Source organism: Malaclemys terrapin, chromosome 1 (genome assembly GCF_027887155.1).
Source record: "Malaclemys terrapin pileata isolate rMalTer1 chromosome 1, rMalTer1.hap1, whole genome shotgun sequence".
Classification (NCBI taxonomy): domain Eukaryota; kingdom Metazoa; phylum Chordata; order Testudines; family Emydidae; genus Malaclemys; species Malaclemys terrapin.
Window position 1 is genome coordinate 351,410,082 of NC_071505.1, and position 22,252 is coordinate 351,432,333.

General features: G+C 49.9%; 1 protein-coding gene across 1 annotated transcript; it reads left to right on the forward strand.

Annotated features, from left to right (window-relative positions):
• Window positions 1-6,872: 6,872 nt before the first annotated feature.
• LOC128830269 (olfactory receptor 52B2-like) lies at window positions 6,873-7,832 on the forward strand. Its single transcript, XM_054016062.1, has one exon. The coding sequence runs from the start codon at window positions 6,873-6,875 to the stop codon at window positions 7,806-7,808; it is 936 nt and encodes a 311-aa protein (XP_053872037.1). The 3' UTR covers window positions 7,809-7,832.
• The last annotated feature ends 14,420 nt before the right edge of the window (window positions 7,833-22,252 follow it).

The window sequence follows — 22,252 nt, forward strand, 5'->3', positions numbered from 1 at the left end:
CAAGCAGCTGGAGCTGCTGCGTGCCATGGGCTTCCCAAGCTGCCGTGCAAATTCCCCAGCTCCGCTCGCAGCAAGAGGAGATGCTGATGCGACAATGAACAGGCTCTTGGGCTCCCAGCACGGCTGTCACTTAACATGAAAAAGAAACAAAAAACAAAAAGAATGTCATGATTTCTGATAAAAAGGCCCTAAATCTTTCAAGCCCCGTCTTTGTTTATTTCATTCCGGGTTGTGTTGCTCTGCCTAAGGTAGGAGCACAGCGGCCGTCGCCACAGAGGGCCTCAAAGTTTCCTCTGTAAAAGGGGTTTCCTGCATCAGACGCAAGTAAAGTGATATGAAGAAAAAAAATTAGAGCTGGCCAAAAAAAAAAAAAAAATGTATTTTATTTTCCAAGAAAAAAAGGTGGCGAAAACCATTTCCTGGTGGTTCTTAGCAGCTGTTTGATGAATACCTACAAAGGTGAAGAAAAAAAGGTCATTTTTGGTTGAATTCTTTTTTGGATTAAACATTTTTGACCGGCTCTAATAATAATCAGTTACCAACTGTAGTAGGAAGAGAGAGCCAGAAGCACGGGCCTTGTGCAAGGCCTGAGGCCTGAACCAAAGTCAGCAAAAGTGAAAAGCAGAAACCTCCCTATTCACCACCTGGCTTTGTACTTTTACTCCTGATGTTTCAGACAAGAGATCACTCTTCATCACAAACCATCCTCTCGTCTGCTTGGTTGGGGTGTGCTTGTGCTGGCCTGCTGGAATGTGCTCACCTGTTCAGTGTGTTTTAGCAATGCTAGCGATACTGGTGCCGAGTTCGTGTACTGGGCACTGACTGGCAGGAATTCAGGAAGTATCTGCTTTTGACAGGGCCTGACTGCTGCTTGTAGTGTAACTTTTGCTGGCTGTGGTTTAGGCCTCAGGCCTTGACCAGGCCCATGTTTCAGGCTCTCTTTCTACTACACAACATGGATTTATTTATATTTCAAAAACATCGCTGTCGTGACTGTTCATCACATGTGCGTTACCCACTGCTCCTAACACTGTTACCCCCGTCTCTTCCTCCCCATTCCTTCCCAGGGGGCCCGAGTCAGACCAAAGTCCATCGGCACATGCCTAACTGTGAGCACACGGGACTGCCCATGCATTTACAGTGAGAAGCATGTTTAAGCTCCTTGTTGAATTAGGACCTTGTTTGTTACCCCCAGGGCCGACTCCAGGTTTTCTGCTGCCCCTAGTGGCAAAAAAAAAAAAAAAAAAGCCGATCGGCGGCACTTCGGCGGCAGCTCAATTGTGCCGCTCCATTCTTTGGCGGCAGTCCGGCGGCGGGTCCTTCACTCCCTCTCTTCCTCCTCTCTTCCTCTTCCGCGGCACTTCGGCGACAGCCCAAAGAGAAAGAGAGGGACTGAGGGACCCGCCGCCGAATTCCCGCCGAAGACCTGGACGGACCGCCCCAATAGCGGACGGAGTGCCGCCCCTTTGTATCGGCCGCCCCAAGCACCTGCTTCCTTAGCTGGTGCCTGGAGCCGGCCCTGGTTACCCCTGCTTGGTGTGTCGTTTTATTAATTATCGTTATCTATTCGTATTATCCTCCCGCCAAGGAATCCCAGTCATGGACTAGGTCCCTGTTGTGCCAGGTGCTGTACATCACAGAACAAGAAGTATCAGATGAGAGGCACAGACAGACAGATGGGGGAGTGCAAGGAACAAATGAGACACTCTTGGCCAGCGTGATGGGCAGTGGGCTCAGCATGCCAGCTGCCTCGCCACCCGGTTCATGGCCTGCTAATGCCTGAGCACTAGAGTAACGTGACTTACATGAGTGGTCCCACTGACCTCGACAGCAGCTATTGGTGCTCCGTGGCTCTAAAACACCAGCCCGCTGTCACTTAGAGGACTTAGGTGACTGGGTCTAAAAGGACGGCATTGAACAAACGCACACCGTACAGCTAGAAATCAATCCAGTCCTTTGTCAGACTTCGCAGCCCTCCTGCAAAGGCGGCAGAAGCATTTTCAAACCCTGGCAGTAACTCTGCTCTGAGGGGGGACTGAACGGCCTCGGGCAGGTTTTTGCACAGATTGTGCACGTTTGGGAAAGAGAGGAAAAGAACCACTTGGTCAATCAGTCACCAGCTCCAGAGCGCCTGCCTGTTCAACTCGTACATAATGCGATATTAGTCAGCTCCTTAGGAAGATTTATACTCGGAGCTTGGTTAAAATGTTAGCTTAATTGCTCGGCTGCTCCTTGGGAAAGCACAGCATTCACAGGACCTTTCCAATGGCTCTCTCGCGGAGAGACTCATAGAATATCAGGGTTGGAAGGGACCTCAGGAGGTCATCTAGTCCAACCCCCTGCTCAAAGCAGGACCAATCCCCAGACAGATTTTTGCCCCAGATCCCTAAATGGCCCCCTCCGGGATTGAACTCACAACCCTGGCCAATGCTCAAACCACTGAGATATCCCTCCCCCGCTTTCTGAACACTGGGTTGTGCTAGGCTCCTGGTGCAGCCGCTTGGCTGGTGAGGCTGGTTCACGTATCGCACACCGGGCTTTCACCGAAGTTGGCCTTCTTGCACGCCTCACTCAGAAGCCAGCCAGAGAATTCTTTCCTGGGTGCAGGCTGGTGAGTCTTGCCCACATGCTCAGGGTTTAGCTGATCACCATATTTGGGGTCGGGAAGGAATTTTCCTCCAGGGTAGATTGGCAGAGGCCCTGGATGTTTTTCGTCTTCTTCTGCAGCTTGGGGCACGGGTCACTTGCTGGAGGATTCTCTGCACCTTGAGGTCTTTACACCACGTTTTGAGGACTTCAATAGCTCAGACATAGGTTAGGAGTTTATTACAGGACTGGGTGGGTGAGATTCTGTGGCCTGCATTGTGCAGGAGGTCAGACTAGACGATCATAATGGTCCCTTCTGACCTTAAAGTCTATGAGTCTATGAAAGGGGCTGAGTGAAATGCAAGGTGGAATCTGTAGGTCCCCGCGAACAGCTGGGCCATTGAACTCCACAGAAACACTTCTGGTGACTTCAATGGACTTTACAGTGGGCCCTTTGTGATTATTTGCACTTAGACCTTGACTGGGCAAAGCACTTAAGCATGGTCTGAGCTTTAATACCTGCTTACATCCATCTTAGCACATGCTTCAGACCCAATGAGTATGTCTACATGGCAATTAGACACCCATGGCTGGCCCGTGTCAGCTGATTCGGGCTCCCAGGGCTTGGGCTAAGGTGCTGTTTCATTGTGGTGTAGAAATCTGGGGCTCGGGGTCCTGGAGCCTGAGTCAGCTGGCATGGGCAGCGGTGGGTTTTTAATTGCAGTGTAGCCATACCTATTATGTCTGCAGAAGAGAAGAATGAGGGGGTATTTGATAGCTGCTTTCAACTACCTGAAAAGGGGTTCCAAGAGGATGGAGCTTGGCTGTTCTCAGTGCTGGCAGATGACAGAACAAGGAGTAATGGTCTCAAGTTGCAGTGGGGGAGGTTTAGGTTGGATATTAGGAAAAACCTTCACTAGGGGGGTGGTGAAGCACTGGAATGGGTTACCTAGGGAGGTAACTCCTTCCTTCGAGGTTTTGTCAGGCTTGACAAAGCCCTGGCTGGGATGATTTAGTTGGGAATTGGTCCTGCTTTGAGCAGGGGGTTGGACTAGATGACCTCCTGAGGTCTCTTCCAACCCTGATATTCTATGATTCTATGATTCTTTGATTATCTTCAAAGTTAAACATATACTTAAGTGCTTTAATGAATAGGGACAGAGATAACATATGCTTAAAGTAAAGCATGTGCTTAAGTGTTCTGCTGATCAAGGCCTTAATAGATGCCTTTCCTCACAGCAATACTCTGAGAGAGACAAGGTGGGGAGGGAGACAAGCTCACCAACTGAAGTTGGTCCCATAAAATATATGACCTCCCCCACCTTGTCTCTGTAATATCCTGGGACTGACACGGCTACAACAACACTCCTTGTGGGCAAGGGTTAGCCCACTATTTCACTGGTTGACAAACAGAGATTTTAACTGTCTGGCCTAAAATTACACCACAGCAGAGCCATGAATGAGCGATTAGTTGATTTACTCAGATGTATTACGGCCACCTGATGATTCACTAATTCTTGAGAAATCCAGATTGGCCTCTCAAAGCTCCATGCCTGTTGGGAAGCTGGTTGATACCAGCTGAACCCAGGAGTCCTAGATCCTAGTGACCCACTCCAAGCACAGGTCTGCAGTCTCTTCTCCTCTGATTTCAGCCTCCCTGCAGCATGCAATGCAAGTGGGTGCTTGCTCTGTAGAAATTCCAGCAGACATTCCAACCCTCCCATAGGTCTCTGCTGATTTCTTGGGGAGGACCAGTAGCCCCAGGAACCAGTGGCCTGATAAATCCATTGCTGGGTTCCAGAACCAGCTGACAACCAGAAAAAACACAACTGGAATTTCCACAAGGGTTAACCCTTTATCGCCCGTGTTCCTCTGCATCTGTGGGTGCAGAAACATTTCAGAACCACTGACCTAGCAGATTGCTGCTGCAAAGCGGTAACAGTCTACGGGCAGGAACGGCCGTGATGTCACACACAATGCAGAGGGCCTGATACTGCCCTGCCTGGCAACTTGCCTCCTCATGTGCAGCTGTACCGAGTGAGTATAAATTGCTACTGCTTTGATTCCCTTGCACAGGGACTGCAGGATTGGGCTCTAGGTCTGGACACCCTTCCCAAGCCGGAGCCATGCAACACACTCTGCGGAGATCACTGGTCTCTGTTCTGGTGCTGATGACAGCTGTTCCAGGCAGCCCTAGGGGCAACCTCAGTGCTTGAGGCTCTGGTCGGATCATTCCTGCATGGGGTGCTGGTGTGTAGGACTAAAAGGGCTCTCCTGGGTCACTGAGTGCAGCCCCATCAGATACTGAAATGGGATCCCTGTTCAATGAGAAAGCACCTTGGCTATAGGAAGGCAGAATTATGATGCCAATAATGCTAGAAAAATGGACAGAGAAACAAAGGGTTAAATCCCTGTTGCTCTTCACCACCTGAGTCACAGAGACTAGGTCCCTGGGGCTCCCTGCTGGCTCGGAGCCCCCGCTGGGATTCCCAGGGCAGCACTATGAATATCCCTGTGTCTCAGCCCTGGTCAGTGCAGATTCTCCACCGCCTGCCGCTCCCCACCTGGATCACAGGCAGAGATTCCTCCTCCCCGGCTGGGGCCGGAGCCTGGTGAGTCGCTGGCATTAGACGTTTGGGTCGGGGGCAGCTCTCGGGCATTCAGCAGGGCCTGGTGGGATGAGGACTGTGATTGGAGTGAGGGGGAGGGAATCTGCAGCTGGAGGAAAAAACACCCAGGAGATGCAGCTTCTAGGTTCAGAGCTGGGAACCGCCCCTCGCCCAGACAGGATTGATTATAATGTGGCGTCACTGCCCAGGACACACGGCCATGCCCATACCTGAGAGATGTTCTGCCTGTGACATTCTAACCCCTCTGGTAAGGATCCCGGGAGGGGGCTGGGACCTGTCATTCCATGACATGAAGGGGACAGCGGAGTCACCTGCCCGGATATTAACCAGGCGATTCCTCTGCCAGGAGCGGGACTGCATGTCATGAGTCCATCTCTGTGCACACCACCATGTATGGCACAAATGCCCGGCTGGCTCCTGCCCGGTGCTACACTCCAGAAGACAGGAGTGAAGCGCCATAGGGAATGATGAGGAGTATGTTTTGTGTCACAGAAAGTTATTAATGCAAGAATGTGTCTGCACAGAAAAGCAGCAAGCGGGAATCACTGGGTAAATCATTCTTTGGAGCAAGCGAGTGGCGCGTGGGTGTTGCAAATGTGAAGGTTTCCTACATTTTACCATGAATGTTCGTCCCTCCAGAATACAACCCAGAAGGGAATTGTCCTGTCCATATGTTTGTTATTCTCCTTAGCAAACTGATCACATCCAGGAAGCAGACACGATTCTACGTGGCTGTGGTGAAGGGGGAATTTTCTGTCATAGTTTTATGAAGCCTCTGCGTGCCTCCGTTTCTCCTCTATTTTGCATTGTTATCAGGGGGAGTGGGGAAGGACTGTTTGCTCTCGGGGCAGGCTAAGAAACATAGGTAGGAATGTCACCCAGCTATCCGAGCCTGAATGGGTCACTAAAAAGGACTGGCCGAGGGGTCCCCATATCAGTGGAGAATTGGAGAAGACAATGGCAAAGCCAGTCCCCAGGACACTGACAGAGAGACAGACAAAGCCTGAACAGTGGGGATCACTACAGCTTGGCTGGGCTCTGAGCTGACCAGAACAAACGATGCTTTAACTGACAGTTCTCTGTGCTTACCTAGGACGTCCCATGCTGCATTCATCGACTAATAAACCGACTGTTTTGACAATGCAGTTGCAGTGTCACTGCAAATGCTGGGCGAGGGGCATTAATCCCTGCAGCATGGACCAGTGTCTCCCAGGGGTCTGTCTGCCTCAGTTGGACTCGCTGGGCAGAGCTCATGGTGTGAAGCCAGAGGGCTGAAGACCAGAGGCCTCCTGACCTACCCGGGAGGAAGAGAGAGACCACTTGGGGTCTGGCAGGCTGAAGGGGTTCCAAAGCTGGGAGCGCAGCAGGATCCTGTGGGTCTCTGACAGTGGCCAATCACACAGCTCGGATAATGGGTAGTGAATAGCTGGAGGAAACACCTCATGGCCAAACCACCATCCGACCTTCAATCAGATTAGTCAAATAGAGAATATACCCTGAGAACACCGGCTCGCCCAAATGGGGGGCGGGACAAGACTTGCTAATGAATATTTCTGGCAATGAACTTTGTAGTTTCAGCTATTCTGACAGTGACTGTTCTTGTCTTCCCTCACAGGCCGGAGAGCCTGCGTGGCAGTGACAGGCCTGCATTGTACCATGTCGGCGCTCAATTACACCAGCTCTCACCCTGCAACGTTCGTCTTGCTCGGCATCCCAGGCATGGAGCAGGCGCACGTCTGGCTCTCCATCCCCTTCTGTCTGATGTACGTTGTAGCCCTTCTCGGGAACTCTGTCCTCCTCTTCACCATCATAACAGAGCCGAGCCTCCATGAGCCCATGTACATGTTCCTGTCCATGTTAACAGTGGCCGATCTGCTGTTATCCACCACCACGGTGCCGAAAACCCTGAGTGTTTTCTGGTCTCTCTCCAAGGAGATCTCTTTCAACGGCTGCCTCACCCAGATGTTTTTCATTGATTTTATTTTCATTACCGAGTCGGCCATCCTACTGGCCATGGCCTTTGATCGGTACATTGCCATCTGCGACCCGCTACGGTACACAACTGTATTAACACACCCTGTGATTAGGAAGATAGCCGTGGCCGCTCTAACCAGGAGCTTCTGTATAATGTTCCCAGTCATCTTTCTCCTTAAACGGCTCCACTATTGCGGACATAATATTATGCCTCACACGTACTGCGAGCACATAGGTGTGGCCACATTGGCCTGTGGGGACATAACAGTCAATATTTGGTATGGTTTAGCAGGTGGTTTCCTATCAGCAGGATTGGATGCCATCTTTATTGCGGTCTCCTATGCTTGCATCCTCTGGTCTCTCTTTAGGTTGCCATCCCAGGGCATCCACCTCAAGGCTCTGAACACGTGCGGCTCCCACATCTGTGTCATACTAATGTTTTACACCCCAGCGTTTTTCTCCTCGGGCACCCATCGGTTTGGTCGCCGCATCCCCCGCCACACCCTCATTCTACTGGCCAACCTCTACGTCGTCGTCCCCCCCATGCTGAACCCCATTGTTTACGGGGTGAGGAGCAAACAGGTCTGGGAAGGAGCGATCGGTGCATTCTTGCGTTGAGTGCGGCAGCTGGGCTGAGCCATGAATCTCGCCAACAAGTCTGTTTAGAAATGAAATTGAGTTGAAATGACGTTGGGTAGAGAATTGCAGTGGGACGACGCAGACAACATAATGAAGCTGAATCTGGCAGGCTACAATTCCTGATCCACGTTGTTTCATTTGAGGCTTCCCCATACTGCTATAATCCCACCACAGTCTGAGTGTATTTCGTACTTGTCTATCAAAGTCCTTTACAAATCGAAAATAGCTGTTCCTCTGCGCTTCTCAAACTGCAGGAGCTCAGATGACGAGCTTCTTAGACATTATTATAAAGGGATCAAATAGATCTATAGAACGTGCAAAACACAATGTTAAAAAGAACATTATTAAGGTTGCAAAGTCAAGCATTCACATGTTGGGACGTGGCAGAAGGCCCAGGCAGTCTGAGTACAGCCCCTCCTCGTGGATACGTTTTTTACACTGTCTTTAACTGATTTGTGATGTTATACTCCATATGATTCTATGAAAATATGCTAATGAGTGTGAATATAATGTAACTGGAATATACTGCATGCAAAAGGTCTCTTGTAAGGTATCATTACAAAGCTTATAATCTATTGAGTGTGGTCATCCTATTTGTATAAATGTATCATTCTTGTATCTGAAACTAGAAATACGAAATATATCTCTGAGGTCCTACTGTAGTTATGCAAAGTGTGAGCCATTAATGGTGGTTTAGAATCTTGGTAGCTCCCATCAACTAGGACAATTGACTGTAGATGGCTCTGTTTACTTGCAAGCCTTTCTGTGAGTCAGGCCAGGAAGAATGAAGGCTTGGGGTCTCACAGTACATGTGACCATGTCACCTGGTACTGGAATCCATCTTTAACCTGCTGCTTTTCAATTTACAATGAGAGGTCGGGCCTATCCCTGTTCAGGGCAACCTCCCGCCAGGACCCCCCTCGTTCCTTGGCTCCACTTGGGTGCCAGGTCTTCTGCCATAGGGCTCCCTGCCTTGGCGCACTCCTCAGGCCTCCTGGCTCTGAGCCCTGCCTCTGGGCCTGGCTTACATGGACCATGCTGGCTCTTCCCCTCGTTCCTAGGGGCCTCCCTGCAACTCAGCACGGTTCCCGGGCTGCAGCCAGCCCCCGCCAACAGCTGTCCTCCAAATTCTGCACCCGCAGCTTTCCCTCAGACAGGCCTCTGCTGCTCCTTCGGTCTCCCCAGCCCTCACCTGCCCCCTCCTCCAGCCCCGGTGCCCCCACTGAAACCCAGGCAGAGGGCAGATGCTGAGTGACAGGCACACCGGGGGGGGTAGGGGGCACTCACCCAGTGACAAGCCTCTTGCTGTCCCTTCCCTTGGAGCTGGTCGCTGGAGCAGAGACGCGGCCCCGGCTCTCCCCGGGGAATGCCCCAGCCACTGGGCTCCAGAGTCGGTCTCTAGCTCTTTGGCCCGGGGAATGTTTAATGAGTTACACAAAGTGGAAGTGCCTCCACTGGGAGATTGAGAAAGACGGAGACAGATTGGAGCCAGTGTTGCAACCACTCCCCTCGGATGTGGGGGACCCACGGTCAAGTGCTCTACTGAGTTTGAGCAGCCGCTTGACCCTGGGTTTCCATCCCAGGTGAGTGCCCTGAGCCCTGTCTAACCTACGTACCCCCCCGCCCCGTTTTTAAATGTGACCTAGGTGGAGGGGAGGGAAGTCAATCTACGGACCAAGCCTGTGCTGCGGTTCCTCTCTCGGGCGTCAGGTCCTTACACAGACCGGGAAGCCCCAGCCTGGCAAGAGCGAACAGCGGGATTTTCTATAGGAACCTTTTAAACACTGATCGTGGAAATGATCATTGCCTTTCTTGCCCTTCTTAGGAATCCGGTATCAGCCTTTCCCATAAAACAGCTCCGCACACCCACACCATTTACATGTCCGATTCCTTGTTCTGAATAACACTCCAGAGACAAGCCAGTCCAGCACAGCAGGAACAACGCTGACAGCCCTCGCTAGTGATTTGTTATTTTGCCTGTAGAACAAAGGGCTGAAATCACCAGGTCGTGTCTCATGCACTCAGAGCAGGACTATAGCTATATATCAACCCCCACAGGGTGTCAGCAGCAGGGATCAAACCTGGGACCTCTGGAACTAAATGCATGAGGGGTTTTATGACCCCTGAATGAGTTGGCTTTATCTACACACATGATCCCTTAGCAAAGCAAACCAGGGATTAGGCCGGCTGACCACTGGAGAGCTTCTGCTTTCATGTAAGCTCACCCTGGCTCTTATATTGAGGATTGAATAATACATGTAGTTGTCCTACGTAATCAGTTGTTTCAGCATCTACATTATTGAGCACAGACAAAATTTCAGATAAGAAAGGGGAAAAAAAACAACCTTTGCAGTGACTGTAGCTGTCAGTGTTTGTAGACGTTAGTGGAGCGGTTTCATCTGTTGCTCTGTGAAATTGACCCCGGCGTAAGGGGAGCGAAAAGCGGGTGGTCATGAGTCCAGCCAGCACCAGCAGCCCCGTTTGAAGTTGTCACGCTCTCCTTGGCCCTGTGGAGGGCAGCAGAGGAACGTGGCTGTGACCCCTCGGCTCAGAGGGGCTGGGTGAATTCCAGTCTGGCCAGGCTAGGCACAGGTGACCTGCCATTAGAGCAGGGGGCGGCCGGCCCAGGGGCCTGGCACTGACACAGACCAGCCGTGCAAGAAGTCGCAGCATGGGAAATTCTAGAGTAACCTGCTCATAGGGGGAGGTTTTTTCTTCACTCCCATCTGCTGTTGATGGCTTCTGTCCTGCAGCTCGTGGGTTTCTCTCCCCTGGACTATTTAATATATAGCCGCAGATGGTCTGATCACCCGCAGAAACACACGAGAGGAAGTAAGGCCTGGTAGTTACAGGATGGGCCTGAGACTGCAGGGTAGGGGAAATGGAAGGGGAAGGGGAAGGGATAGGTGAGCAGGGATTAGCCGGGAGGGGCTTCCTGGCAGATAGGGCCACCTGGGAAGAGGGGAGGAGTGTGGAATGGTGATGGTGTTTGTAGTCTAGACGAACCGAGAAGCATCCCTTTAAAATCGCCTGGGTGCCCACTCCCTGTCCGCTGTTGCAGAAACCACTCAGTGCTGACAGAAGCAGCGCGTGTGCGTAGCTAGGTCTGTGTGTCTGCACAGAGTGACTGAACACGGTGATTTGGAACACAGCTGGGTCCGTGTGGTATCCCTGTGACGGATTGGATCACAGAAAATCCCTTGCGAACGGCCAACTGATGTGCTGAGATTACCCTTGAGCCTGTTTCCCCTGGCAGCTTGGGACTTCAGTGCCCTACCTGGTTTGAGCCAGACATGCTAGCCTGCTACAAACCCAGACCCAGGTCTGAACCAAATACAAAGAGTAGGATTTAAATGGTTCGAAGTAATAACAGACAGAACAAAGTAAATTACCAAACAAAAATAAAAGAAAACATACAAGTCTAAATCTAATACAGCAAGGCAATGATTACAGATGAAATCTCACCCTCAGAGATGTTCCAATAAGGTTCTTTTGAAGACTAGCCTCCTTCTAATCTGGGTCCAGCAATCACTCACACCCCCTGGTTACTGTCCTTTGTTCCAGTTTCTTTCAAGTATCCTTCGATGGTGGAAAGGCTATCTCTTGAGTCAGCTGAAGACCAAATGGAGGGGGTCTCTCAGGGGCTTAAATAGACTTTCTCTTGTGGGTGGAGACCCCCTCCTCTCTCTAAACCAGAATTCAGCTCTAGGGTGGAGATTTGGAGTCACCTGGGCAAGTCAAATGTGCACGAATGACTGAGCTCCTTACCAGCCAGGCCACATTCCTGGGAAAGCTCAGATGTGGATTGGTGTCTCCAAGTTCATTGCTGGCTTAAGTGTTTCTTGATGGGGCACTTACTGAGAATGGTCTTTATTCAGGAAGCTGACCAACTGCTTCACTGAGGCTACTTAAAATTAAACAAGTACCACAGCCAATATTCATAACTTTGAATACAAAAATGATACATGCATACAAATAGGATGAATATATTCAGTAGATCATAACCGTCACAGAGATATGTTATATGGCATATGTAGCATAAAACATATTACAGTTATGTCATAATATACATTCATAAGCATATCCCCATAAAGCATTATGTGGTGCAACATCACAGTCCCCATATCCGTGTGAAGAGCCAAACCACAACTGCTCAACTAAAATTAATGTATTCACCTCCCGAGCGCCCAATCTCTGCACCCAGCCTCACCTCAGCCACCCCCATGGCATCTGCCCCCTTCCCAGATGCTGTGTCTGACTGGTCTGTGTAGACCGAGAGCACCTCTGTCAGGGACGGTCTCTCCCTACCTGTATGTGCAGCTCCCGGCACACGTTGGGCACTACCCCAGGGACGTGTTACCCAGCTGCTGTACACAAAGAGTAACAGAAGGGTCATTCGCCTGAGAGGGCTGTGCCCCTCTCCATCATTGTGCGCTCTGCTTTCCAAACTGGGTATCACGCTTACCCCCCAGGGGAATCAGTGCTTGCGGGGGAGGCCTATTCAAAGGGATACACCTTGAGCTTGGACCTGAAGGTGACCCCCCATGGTAGGAGGCTCCCCCAGGCCCTGGGGGTTTAACTCTGGTCTCTGCTAGCTGTGGCACCCCCAGTGCTCCTGGTGTCACCATGTCACGGCTGGGACGTGGGCAGTCTGACCCAGTGGTAAAAGCAGGAATCAGGCCAGGGCAGATCCCAGGAGGTCAGAGTCCAAGATAGACCAGAGGGCAACGTGAGAATTGAGCGTCAGGAAGCAATCAGGGTCAGGCTACCAGGAGATCAGAGGCAGGAGTCAAACTTGAGAGCAGAACTACGGATCAATAAATGGAGTCAGGCCGGGTCAGGATACCAGGATGTCAAGCTGGGGGAGGAGAGGCGGAGCCACATGGCACAGAGTCCAGAGGCAGGTGGATCCCAGTTCTGTGGACAACTTCCTGTTTCTGCGCTGGGTTTCTTTAGGATGGTCATTCTCAAACTTTTGTTCTGGTGACCCCTTTCACATAGCAAGCCTCTGAGTGTGACCCCCTTATAAATTAAAGAATACTTTTTTATATATTTGTAAGCAGAGTCAAGATGAGCTCTACCCTGACATCTGGTGGTGAATTATGGCGAGTGTGGAAAAGAACTCCAGGGGCTGATCTTGTTTGCATAGGCACACCCATCCGCCTGGCATGAAACCACAGCAACTCAAAGTGGTTACTTCGGCTGGTGTGGGATCCCCAGTCTTCTCTGTTATTGGGGCAGGAAGAATAAAGTTTTGTTACCCTGATTCTTTGAATCAAGGCCAGTGGAACTGTTGTATGACAGAAGGACTGAGTGAGTCCTTCACCATTAAGTAGCATTTGCTTGACAAGGGGCATGGGTTACAAAACCCAGTGAATTGAGAGAGGATGGGGATAGGTATTTGTGCCTGATGGTATGGGCCCTCTCTGAGGGGTTGAAACACCAATTGCACTACCTCCTCTCTCCACTGTTGAATGTCAGAGCTAACTTTGATTCTTTGATTCTATTAGGAGTCTAGTTACAGGCTGCTGAGCTGAATTCACTTTGGGCCAATGGTGCACCAGCGCTAGGGCTCCCCTACTCTGAGCTGAAATCACAAAAGAGTTAAAGTTATTAAGTGCTGTGTTAAATAGTGGGGGAGCCTGAAGCTATATTGCTAAGCAGCTGGTGGAGCAATTTGTGGGGACAACTGGAGGAGCAGCGCGGAGGCTTGCGGGGATGGTTGAAGCGGCCCAAGGAATGGCGAGTGGCGCTGTTTGTGGGGATGGCTGGAGTGGCTCACAGGTTGCAGAGTGGAGCGGTTCGTGGGACAGCAGGAAGTGGACTGGCTCGTGGTGAAGGCTGAGGCGGAACCCCACGGAGATACGGCCAGCCTCAGATCATGTAAGGTGCCCCTTAACACCCTGCGTGCCCCCCTTTTACTCTGGGGCTGCACTGACCAGGGACAGAGACTTTGGGGGTTGGACTTTGGGGACTTTGGGTGGTTGCTGGTCCCAAGAGACTTTGGGTGATTTTTTGGGTTGCTGGATTCAAGATCCAAAGGGAAAGGACACAGCCCAACTTGCTGGGGTGGGTTTTTTGCTCATGGTTTGTGTTATGAATCCTGTTCGTGGTGTTTTTCCAATTTAATGCTGATGTTGTTTACCTCATGTTATTAAACATTTTCTATTATACTCAGACTCCCTGCTTGCGAGAGGGGAAGTATTGCCTCTTAGAGGAACCCAGGGGGTGGTATGTAATTGTCCCAGGTCACTGGGTGGGGTCTCGAGCCGGTTTTGCATTGTGTTATTGAAACGGAACCCCTAGATACGGAACCCGGCCCTTGTTGCTGCCAACTTAGATGGGCAGAAGGGTTACATATTTAAAATCATTAGAAATGCTGGCGGCGAAGCGGGGTTTGGGGTGGAGCCTGGCAGTTCACAACCCCCCATGTAATACCTTGCGACCCCCTGAGGTATCCCGACCCCCAGTGTGAGAACCCCTGCTGTAGGAGCTGTGGACTAAGCAGGACCCCCGGCATCCTGCCAACCAGGTTCCAGGACTGGGGTCCTCTATAGGGTTTCACCTTTTGGCCTAGCAACAGCTGGCAGGTTGGCCAGTATTAGTGCCTCAGGCCCTGTAGACCCAGTTTAAGACCTATGGTCCCTGATGCCCAGACAGTAATTAGGAAAGAGTCAAACAGCCCGATGGCAGCCTTCTCTCCTGGCACCCTTTACTATTGCTGCAAATCAAGTCTGCGTAGAGAAGACAAATTCTTGGACTCAGCCCCTTGCTGACTGAAGCAATCAGGACAACCCACCTGACTTGGAATGCCTAGAGGACATTACCCAGTGATAATCCTAGATGTATAGGACTGGAAGGGTCCTCAACGGGTCATCTAGTTCAGTCTCCTACACTCAAGGCAGGAGGAAGTGATCACTAGACCATCCCTGGCAGGTCTGGGTCTAAGTTCTTCCTAACAAGTGCCAGCAGGTCAACTTTTGAAAAGTGCCAGCAGGTCAACTTTGCACCTTGTTAGAAGAACGTGGGAACCACCAGATTGGATCAGAGCCAGGTCCATCTAGCCCAACAGTCTCCAACAGTTGCCAGCACCAGATGCTTCAGAAGAAGCTGTGAGAATCTATCATGAGGGAGATATGGGATAATTTTCTCCTCACATCCTGCGTCCCATCCTTATCTCTAACAGAGATTGGCTCAAACCCCACGCCGTGAGGCTCACTCTCCGTTCCAAAATGTGTGTTGTCATTAATTCTGGTAACTGAGTATTTTTGATACTCAGATAAATGCCCAATCCCTTTTTTCATCTTGCTAAGGTCTTGGCCTCATTAAATCCTGCAGCAGTGAGTTCCACAGTTTAATTATGTGTTGTAGGTAAAATTATTTCCTTGTATCGGTTTTTATTTTTCACATTTTACTTTCCTTGCATGTTGTTTGTTCTTGTGTAATGAGAAGAAGAGCAGCTCCTGATTTCTCCTCTCTATCCCATCTACTGTCTTACATATACACATAGAGAGAGACAAGTTCGGGGCGGGGGGAAATATCTTTTATTGGACCAACTTGTGGTGGGGAGAGAGACAAGCTTTCAAGCTACATAGAGCAGTTCTTCAGGTGTGGGAAAGGTACTGAGAGTGTCCCAGCTAAATACAAGGTGGAACAGATAGTTTAGCATGAGTAGTTCACGCCTAATTGAAGGGACCATTCAAGGTGAACAGGCAGAAGTTGGTCCAGTAAAAGATATTCCCTCCCCCACCTTGTCTCTGTAATATTCTGGGATTGACAGGGCTACAAAGACATGGCACGCACACATATAGGTTTTCAGGATGATTGTAATAAGTGAGGCTAAAGGCAGTCTGTGTAAAAACGACTGTGATGGCTCTCGGGGGTAAGTCACCTCCTTACCCCCTGATTCAGTGAGAGGAAGTCTCTCTTGTGCTGGCTGGGACACCACCTGCCCATCAGCCACTCAGACACCTTCCTCTGGGCTAGGCCAGCCCTGACTTCACCTTACAAGTTAACAAAAGGGCACCTCCACTTCTGAGCCCCTGTGAATCATTCCCCTGTGACATCCAGCCCCTGACACTGGCTACTCAGAGAAATCCAGAATCTCTGCCCCAAAAGGAGCAGCATAGCCCAGTTTACCAGAGTTGCTGTAAATCACCACTCCTGTATTACACATGGTGCATGTGAGCACTTATAATAAAATAAAAGTCGGTTTATTTAAGAAGAAAGGAGAATTAACAAGAAATGAGAGAGAGGTGGAAACAAATGGTTCCAATAGAAGAACAGGAGTACTTGTGGCACCTTAGAGACTAACAAATTTATTAGAGCATAAGTTTTCGTGGACTACAGCCCACTTCTTCGGATGCATATAGAATGGAACATATATTGAGGAGGTATATATACACACATACAGAGAGCATAAACAGGTGGGAGTTGTCTTACCAACTCTGAGAGGCCAATTAATTAAGAGAAAAAAAACTTTTGAAGTGATAATCAAGCTAGCCCAGTACAGACAGTGTGATAAGAAGTGTGAGAATACTTACAAGGGGAGATAGATTCAATGTTTGTAATGGCTCAGCCATTCCCAGTCCTTATTCAAACCGGAGTTGATTGTGTCTAGTTTGCATATCAATTCCAGCTCAGCAGTCTCTCGTTGGAGTCTGTTTTTGAAGTTTTTCTGTTGTAATATAGCCACCCGCAGGTCTGTCATTGACTGACCAGACAGGTTAAAGTGTTCTTCCACTGTTTTTTCAGTATTTTGATTCCTGATGTCAGATTTGTGTCCATTAATTCTTTTGCGTAGAGACTGTCCGGTTTAGCCAATGTACATGGCAGAGGAGCATTGCTGGCACATGATGGCATATATCACATTGGTAGATGTGCAGGTGAACGAGCCCCTGATGGTATGGCTGATGTGATTAGGTCCTATGATGATGTCACTTGAATAGATATGTGGACAGAGTTGGCATCGGGGTTTGTTACAAGGATAGGTTCCTGGGTCAGTGGTTTTGTTCAGTGATGTGTGGTTGCTGGTGAGTATTTGCTTTAGGTTGGGGGGTTGTCTGTAAGTGAGGACAGGTCTGTCTCCCAAGATCTGTGAGAGTAAAGGATCATCTTTCAGGATAGGTTGTAGATCTCTGATGATGCGCTGGAGAGGTTTTAGTTGGGGGCTGAAGGTGACAGCTAGTGGATTGAATAAGGACTGGGAATGGCTGAGCCATTACAAACATTGAATCTATCTCCCCTTGTAAGTATTCTCACACTTCTTATCAAACTGTCTGTACTGGGCTAGCTTGATTATCACTTCAAAAGTTTTTTTTCTCTTAATTAATTGGCCTCTCAGAGTTGGTAAGACAATTCCCACCTGTTTATGCTCTCTGTATGTGTGTATATATATCTCCTCAATATATGTTCCATTCTATATGCATCCAAAAAGGTGAGCTGTAGTCCAAGAAAGCTTATGCTCTAATAAATTTGTTAGTCTCTAAGGTGCCACAAGTACTCCTGTTCTTCCTTTTGCGGATACAGACTAACACGGCTGCTACTCTGGTTTCAATAGAACATCACAAAATGAAAACTTGGTTCAATAGATCCCTTTCCTAGTTAATAAAATAGGTTCCTCCTTCCCAAAGTTTAGTCTGGTGCAGAGCTGGCTAGTTTCACAAGTACCAGGAACCAACTTTTCATGAGAACATCCCCTCACCCCAAGATGTCTCCTCAGTAAAAGCATCCAGAGGGCCTGTCCCCACTCTGTGTTACCCTGAAACAGTCCTTTGTCTCTGTTCACAGGCAGGGCAATCCTGTCTGTTGTAATGTTCCTCCATTGTTTGCAGTTGTCTCTGATGGTTTTCCATTGATAATCTTGGGCTGGAGCAAGGGTGGAGAACTGAGCCTGGCATTACAGTCCTGGCTAACCAGGGCAGGGTGATGACGCCCCCCTGGAATGGCCATCACCTAGACACACTATGACCTGGTGACTAACTTCTACCCCAAGTCCATAAAACACACTGTCAATATCAATATGTTATCTGTTAACTATTACCTGGACATATCTTTTGCAATGGTTATGAAGCTTGAGAAGTTACAAGCTTTCTGCACACACCTCACATGCTACTCTTTATGGGTAAATATTCTGTAAGACTTGTGTGTGGTGTAGTGAGTTTGTCAGGCCTGAGATGTGAGCTAAATAACGTACAAAAGGAGAAATGATCAAATCAAACAGGTGAGAGGAGGAAAGGGTTAATTCTCTGCTGCTCTTCACCACCTGAGACAGTCACAGAGGCAGGTCCCTGGGGCTCTGTTCTGGCTCTGAGCCCCCCCGGGGATTCCCAGGGCAGCAGTATAAATATCCCTGTACCTCAGCCCCGGTCAGTGCAGATTCCCCGCCGCCTGCAGCTCCCCGACCCGGTCACAGGCAGAGATTCCTCCTCCCCAGCTGGGGCCGGAGCCTGGTGAGTCGTTTGCATGGAATGAATCTGTGAAGGGGCGAATGGAAACACATGAAACCTGTGCAATGTTTGAGCTGGGGTTGGATAGACTGGGGCTGTGTAACTCTGAGTGCAGGGGCAGGACGGGAGCCGGGGCACTGAGATAACGCTCCTGTGACCGCGCCGAGATTAGGTGTTAGGAAGAAATTGCCGGGTTACCCTGATCCACTCCCACGGACGTAACTGGGGGTCTTGCTGTTGAACTCAGTGGGCCCTGGACTGGGCCATTCTTGGTTATGTGACTGTTCAGAGTAAACCTCTTTGGAAACTTACTCAGGCCCTGTGATATTCTACACCCCAAATCCCGAGGCCTTCACTCAGGCAACACTTCCATTAACACCATAAGGGCCCCAGGCCTGGGTCTGTTCCGGTTGGCAGAAATTAGCTGGTTTCAAGGATCATAGCTGTGAATGTCCAAACTGTAGAACCCAGGAGCAGATGATTCTAAGGGCTGCTTTAATGCTGATATTCCAGCTACTTAGGGTGATGAGAGCTCCCTACTCTGAATATGGGACACCTGATAAAATTGCTCATATTCAAGCGAGTTCAATGGCAATCAGAACTATGCAGTACAAATGTTCAAGTTGACATCAAGTTGACTGAGCCCCCGTTAAAAATAATACAGCGGAGTTGGATTCATTTTATTTACTTTCTTATATTTAAGGCTTTAGGGTTCACACAGGGAGGGGTGACACACATTCCCCTCGCTCCCCCCCACTCCCCACACACGGGGAGAGATGACACACTCCCATACACCTCTCTCACACGGGGGGGTGACCGACTGACCTGACCCTCCCTGCCCAGTTCTCTCTCCCCTCCACACCTGGCTGTGCCCCCAGGATGAACCACCTCTCCTAGTACCTAACACAGTGTCTTCCCAAGGCAACATATTGGCGGCGGGGGGGGGGGGGGGGGAGGGGGGCGGGGGGCGGAAGCACACAACATCACTGACAGGGCTATATCCCCACTTTGAACTTTAGTGTACAAATGTAGGGGCCTGCATGAAAACTTCTAAGCTTGGAATGAACTACCAGCTTAGCTCTGGTCCGCTACCAGCTTAGCTCTGGTCCGCTGCCACCATCCCAATGGATTCCCTCCCTGGGAAGCCTTGAGAGACCTTCCCCAATTCCCTGGTGAATACAGATCCAAACCCCTTGGATCTTAGAACAAGGAGAAATTAACCATTCCCCTCCTTCCTCCCACCAACTCCGGGTGAATACAGTTCCAACCCCCCTGGGATCTAAAACGAGGAGAAATTAACCATTCCCCCTCCTTCCTCCCACCAACTCCTGGTGAATACAGATCCAACCCCCTTGGATCTAAAACAAGGAAAAATCAATCAGGTTCTTAAAAAGAAGGTTTTTAATTAAAGAAAAAGGTAAAAATCATCTCTATAAAATCAGTATGGAAAATAACTTTACAGGGTAATCAAACTTAAAGAGCTCAGAGGACTCCCCTCTAGTCTTAGGTTCAAAGTACAGCAAACAGAGATAAACACTCTAGTAAAAGGTACATTTACAAGTTGAGAAAACAAAGTAAAACTAACACGCCTTGCCTGGCTATTTACTTACAAGTTTGAAATAGGAGAGACTTGTTTAGAAAGATGTGAAGAACCTGGATTGATGTCTGTCCCTCTCAGTCCCAAGAGCGAACGCACTCCCCCCAAAAAAGCACAAACAAAAGCCTTCCCGCCCCCCCAAGATTTGAAAGTATCTTGTCCCCTTATTGGTCCTTTGGTCAGATGCCAGCCAGGTTACCTGAGCTTCTTAACCCTTTACAGGGAAAAGGATTTTGGAGTCTCTGGCCAGGAGGGATTTATAGTACTGTACACAGGACAGCTGTTACCCTTCCCTTTATAGTTATGACAATCACACACCCAGATTTCTGCAGGGTTCACACAAGAATGTAGCCAGCAGCAGCCTTTCCACACTGTGGTGGTGGTGGAGGGGAGGGATGATGTGGCCCATGTCTTTGCATCCTCCTCCCCTTCCCTCCCTGTGTCTGGAAGCATCTTGTCCCTTCCTGCTCACACAGTGTCAAAAGGCAGCTAACACCTCCAAGCTGCTGCTGGTCACCGACATAACCCAGCCGCCTCCTGTCCCCCGGCTACAGCACGGGCAGGAAGGGGTTAAGCCCTAAGGCTGCATTGTGCGCCAGGACCCAGGGAAGCTGACTGCAGGGGCTTCAGTGCTCCAGGAGGTGGCTCAGCAGGGGAGGATGCCTAGAGGATGGAGCAGCCCAGCACCCTCAGGGGCAGGATCCAGGCTGGGGGGTGAAGGTGGTGCTAAGCCCCTGCCCTGGGGGCTGCTGTGAAACCTGCAGGTTCGGGGCATGAACAGGCTGGAAATTGCTTCCCCCTCCCCCGCCACTCCACAGCTTAGCTGAGGGGCAGAGAGGCTTCCCCAGGCCAGCGCTGTGCGGGGCTTTGACACATGCAGGTCTCAGCACCTCCTGGCCAGCGCCCCGGGGCTTTCCCGGGGCGCCGGCCCAGCCAGAGGCAGTGGGGGAAGGAAGGAGCCTGCCAGCCAGGCTGCTGGTGAGCTGAGTGCTCTGACGAGGGGCTGGTTCTCCGCACAGCGCTGGGAGCGGGACGTGCCCCGCTGGGGGGACATGGAGGAGCAGTGGGGCTGGGTGAGGGGAGGGCGAAGGGCTAAGCAGGAGAGGACAGCGAGAGGGGAGCATATAAAGTGCTGATGGAGTTCCCCCGGCAGAGTAGTGAATCCTCCTCCCTGAGAGGCAGTAGCTATGTCTGCACAGGGGGTCAGGTTGGTGAATCTATGTCGCTCACGGGTGTGGATTTTTCATTCTCCTGGGCCACGTAGTTATCCCGATATAGGTCTGTAGTATGGACCAGACCTTAATTGAGATTGTCCCACATATTTAGGACCGAATCCTAAAAAAGCTTGCAACTTCGCTCAGGTGAGTATTTTCATAAAAGTCAGTGGGAGTTGCTTGTGAATGAGTTTTCTCGTGTGCTTGAGTGTTGGTTGGGTCAAGGTCTCAGAGCCAGTAGGCTCCAGCGGGGGGATTGTGACTGAAAGAGGTTCTGCTCCCACCCCATTATAAACTGGAATGATTCCACAGGAATGAGTGTGAAACTGGGGTAAGTGCCAGAAGAACCAGTCGTGTGGCTGTTTTAACTCACGTTCACAGTTACCGCTGGAGCCCTGACAGCGACTAGCAAACGTGCGGAGGAGAGATTCTGCTGTGGACAGCAACACCAGGAGGGCGCGCCCTGCTTCACCTGGGGCCAGAACCATCCAAACCATCTTCCCTCTTCTGGAATGGAGATGTTACGTCAGAGGGGCAGTACGTAACTTGTCGTGGGTCACCAGTGTGGTAAAATGTTCGGCTGCGTGTGTGAGTTCTTGCTGTGTCCTGTCCCACAGCAGACCTTGAGCAAACCAACCAATGACCACTGTCCTACTAGGATTTTATGGTTGTATTTTGTATAGTTTAGAATGACACATAAAGAATAATAATGCCGTATGTATTAAATGTATTGATGTATGATATGATTTGATCATATTCTGCCATCCATCCTTTCTGAAAGCAGAAAGGAATGACTTAGTGTGCCTTTGGTAAAGATGCATCAGGGAGAATCTTGTGTCTGAAGCTGATTTCAAGGCAGTAATAGACCTTTACGGTCACCACTTTGTTGTAGGTTTAAAATTAGCATTTTGAAATAAGTAAAAGAATGCAATGATTGTCTTCTCTTGCATTGCAACTTGATGTTCCTGTTCAAATGTTCTGTGGAAATCAATCCTGTTTTGTGTGTGAATGAGGAATGTGTGTGTTAGAAAATAACTGTGAGGCCATCTCCAGACCAGATGTTCTAGAGAGGAACCAAGGAAAGATGTAAAGGCGCCAGGAGATTACAACATGCCCCATTAAGATGTCAAAGGAGGGCAGATTAACGACTCTAACGATAAGGCA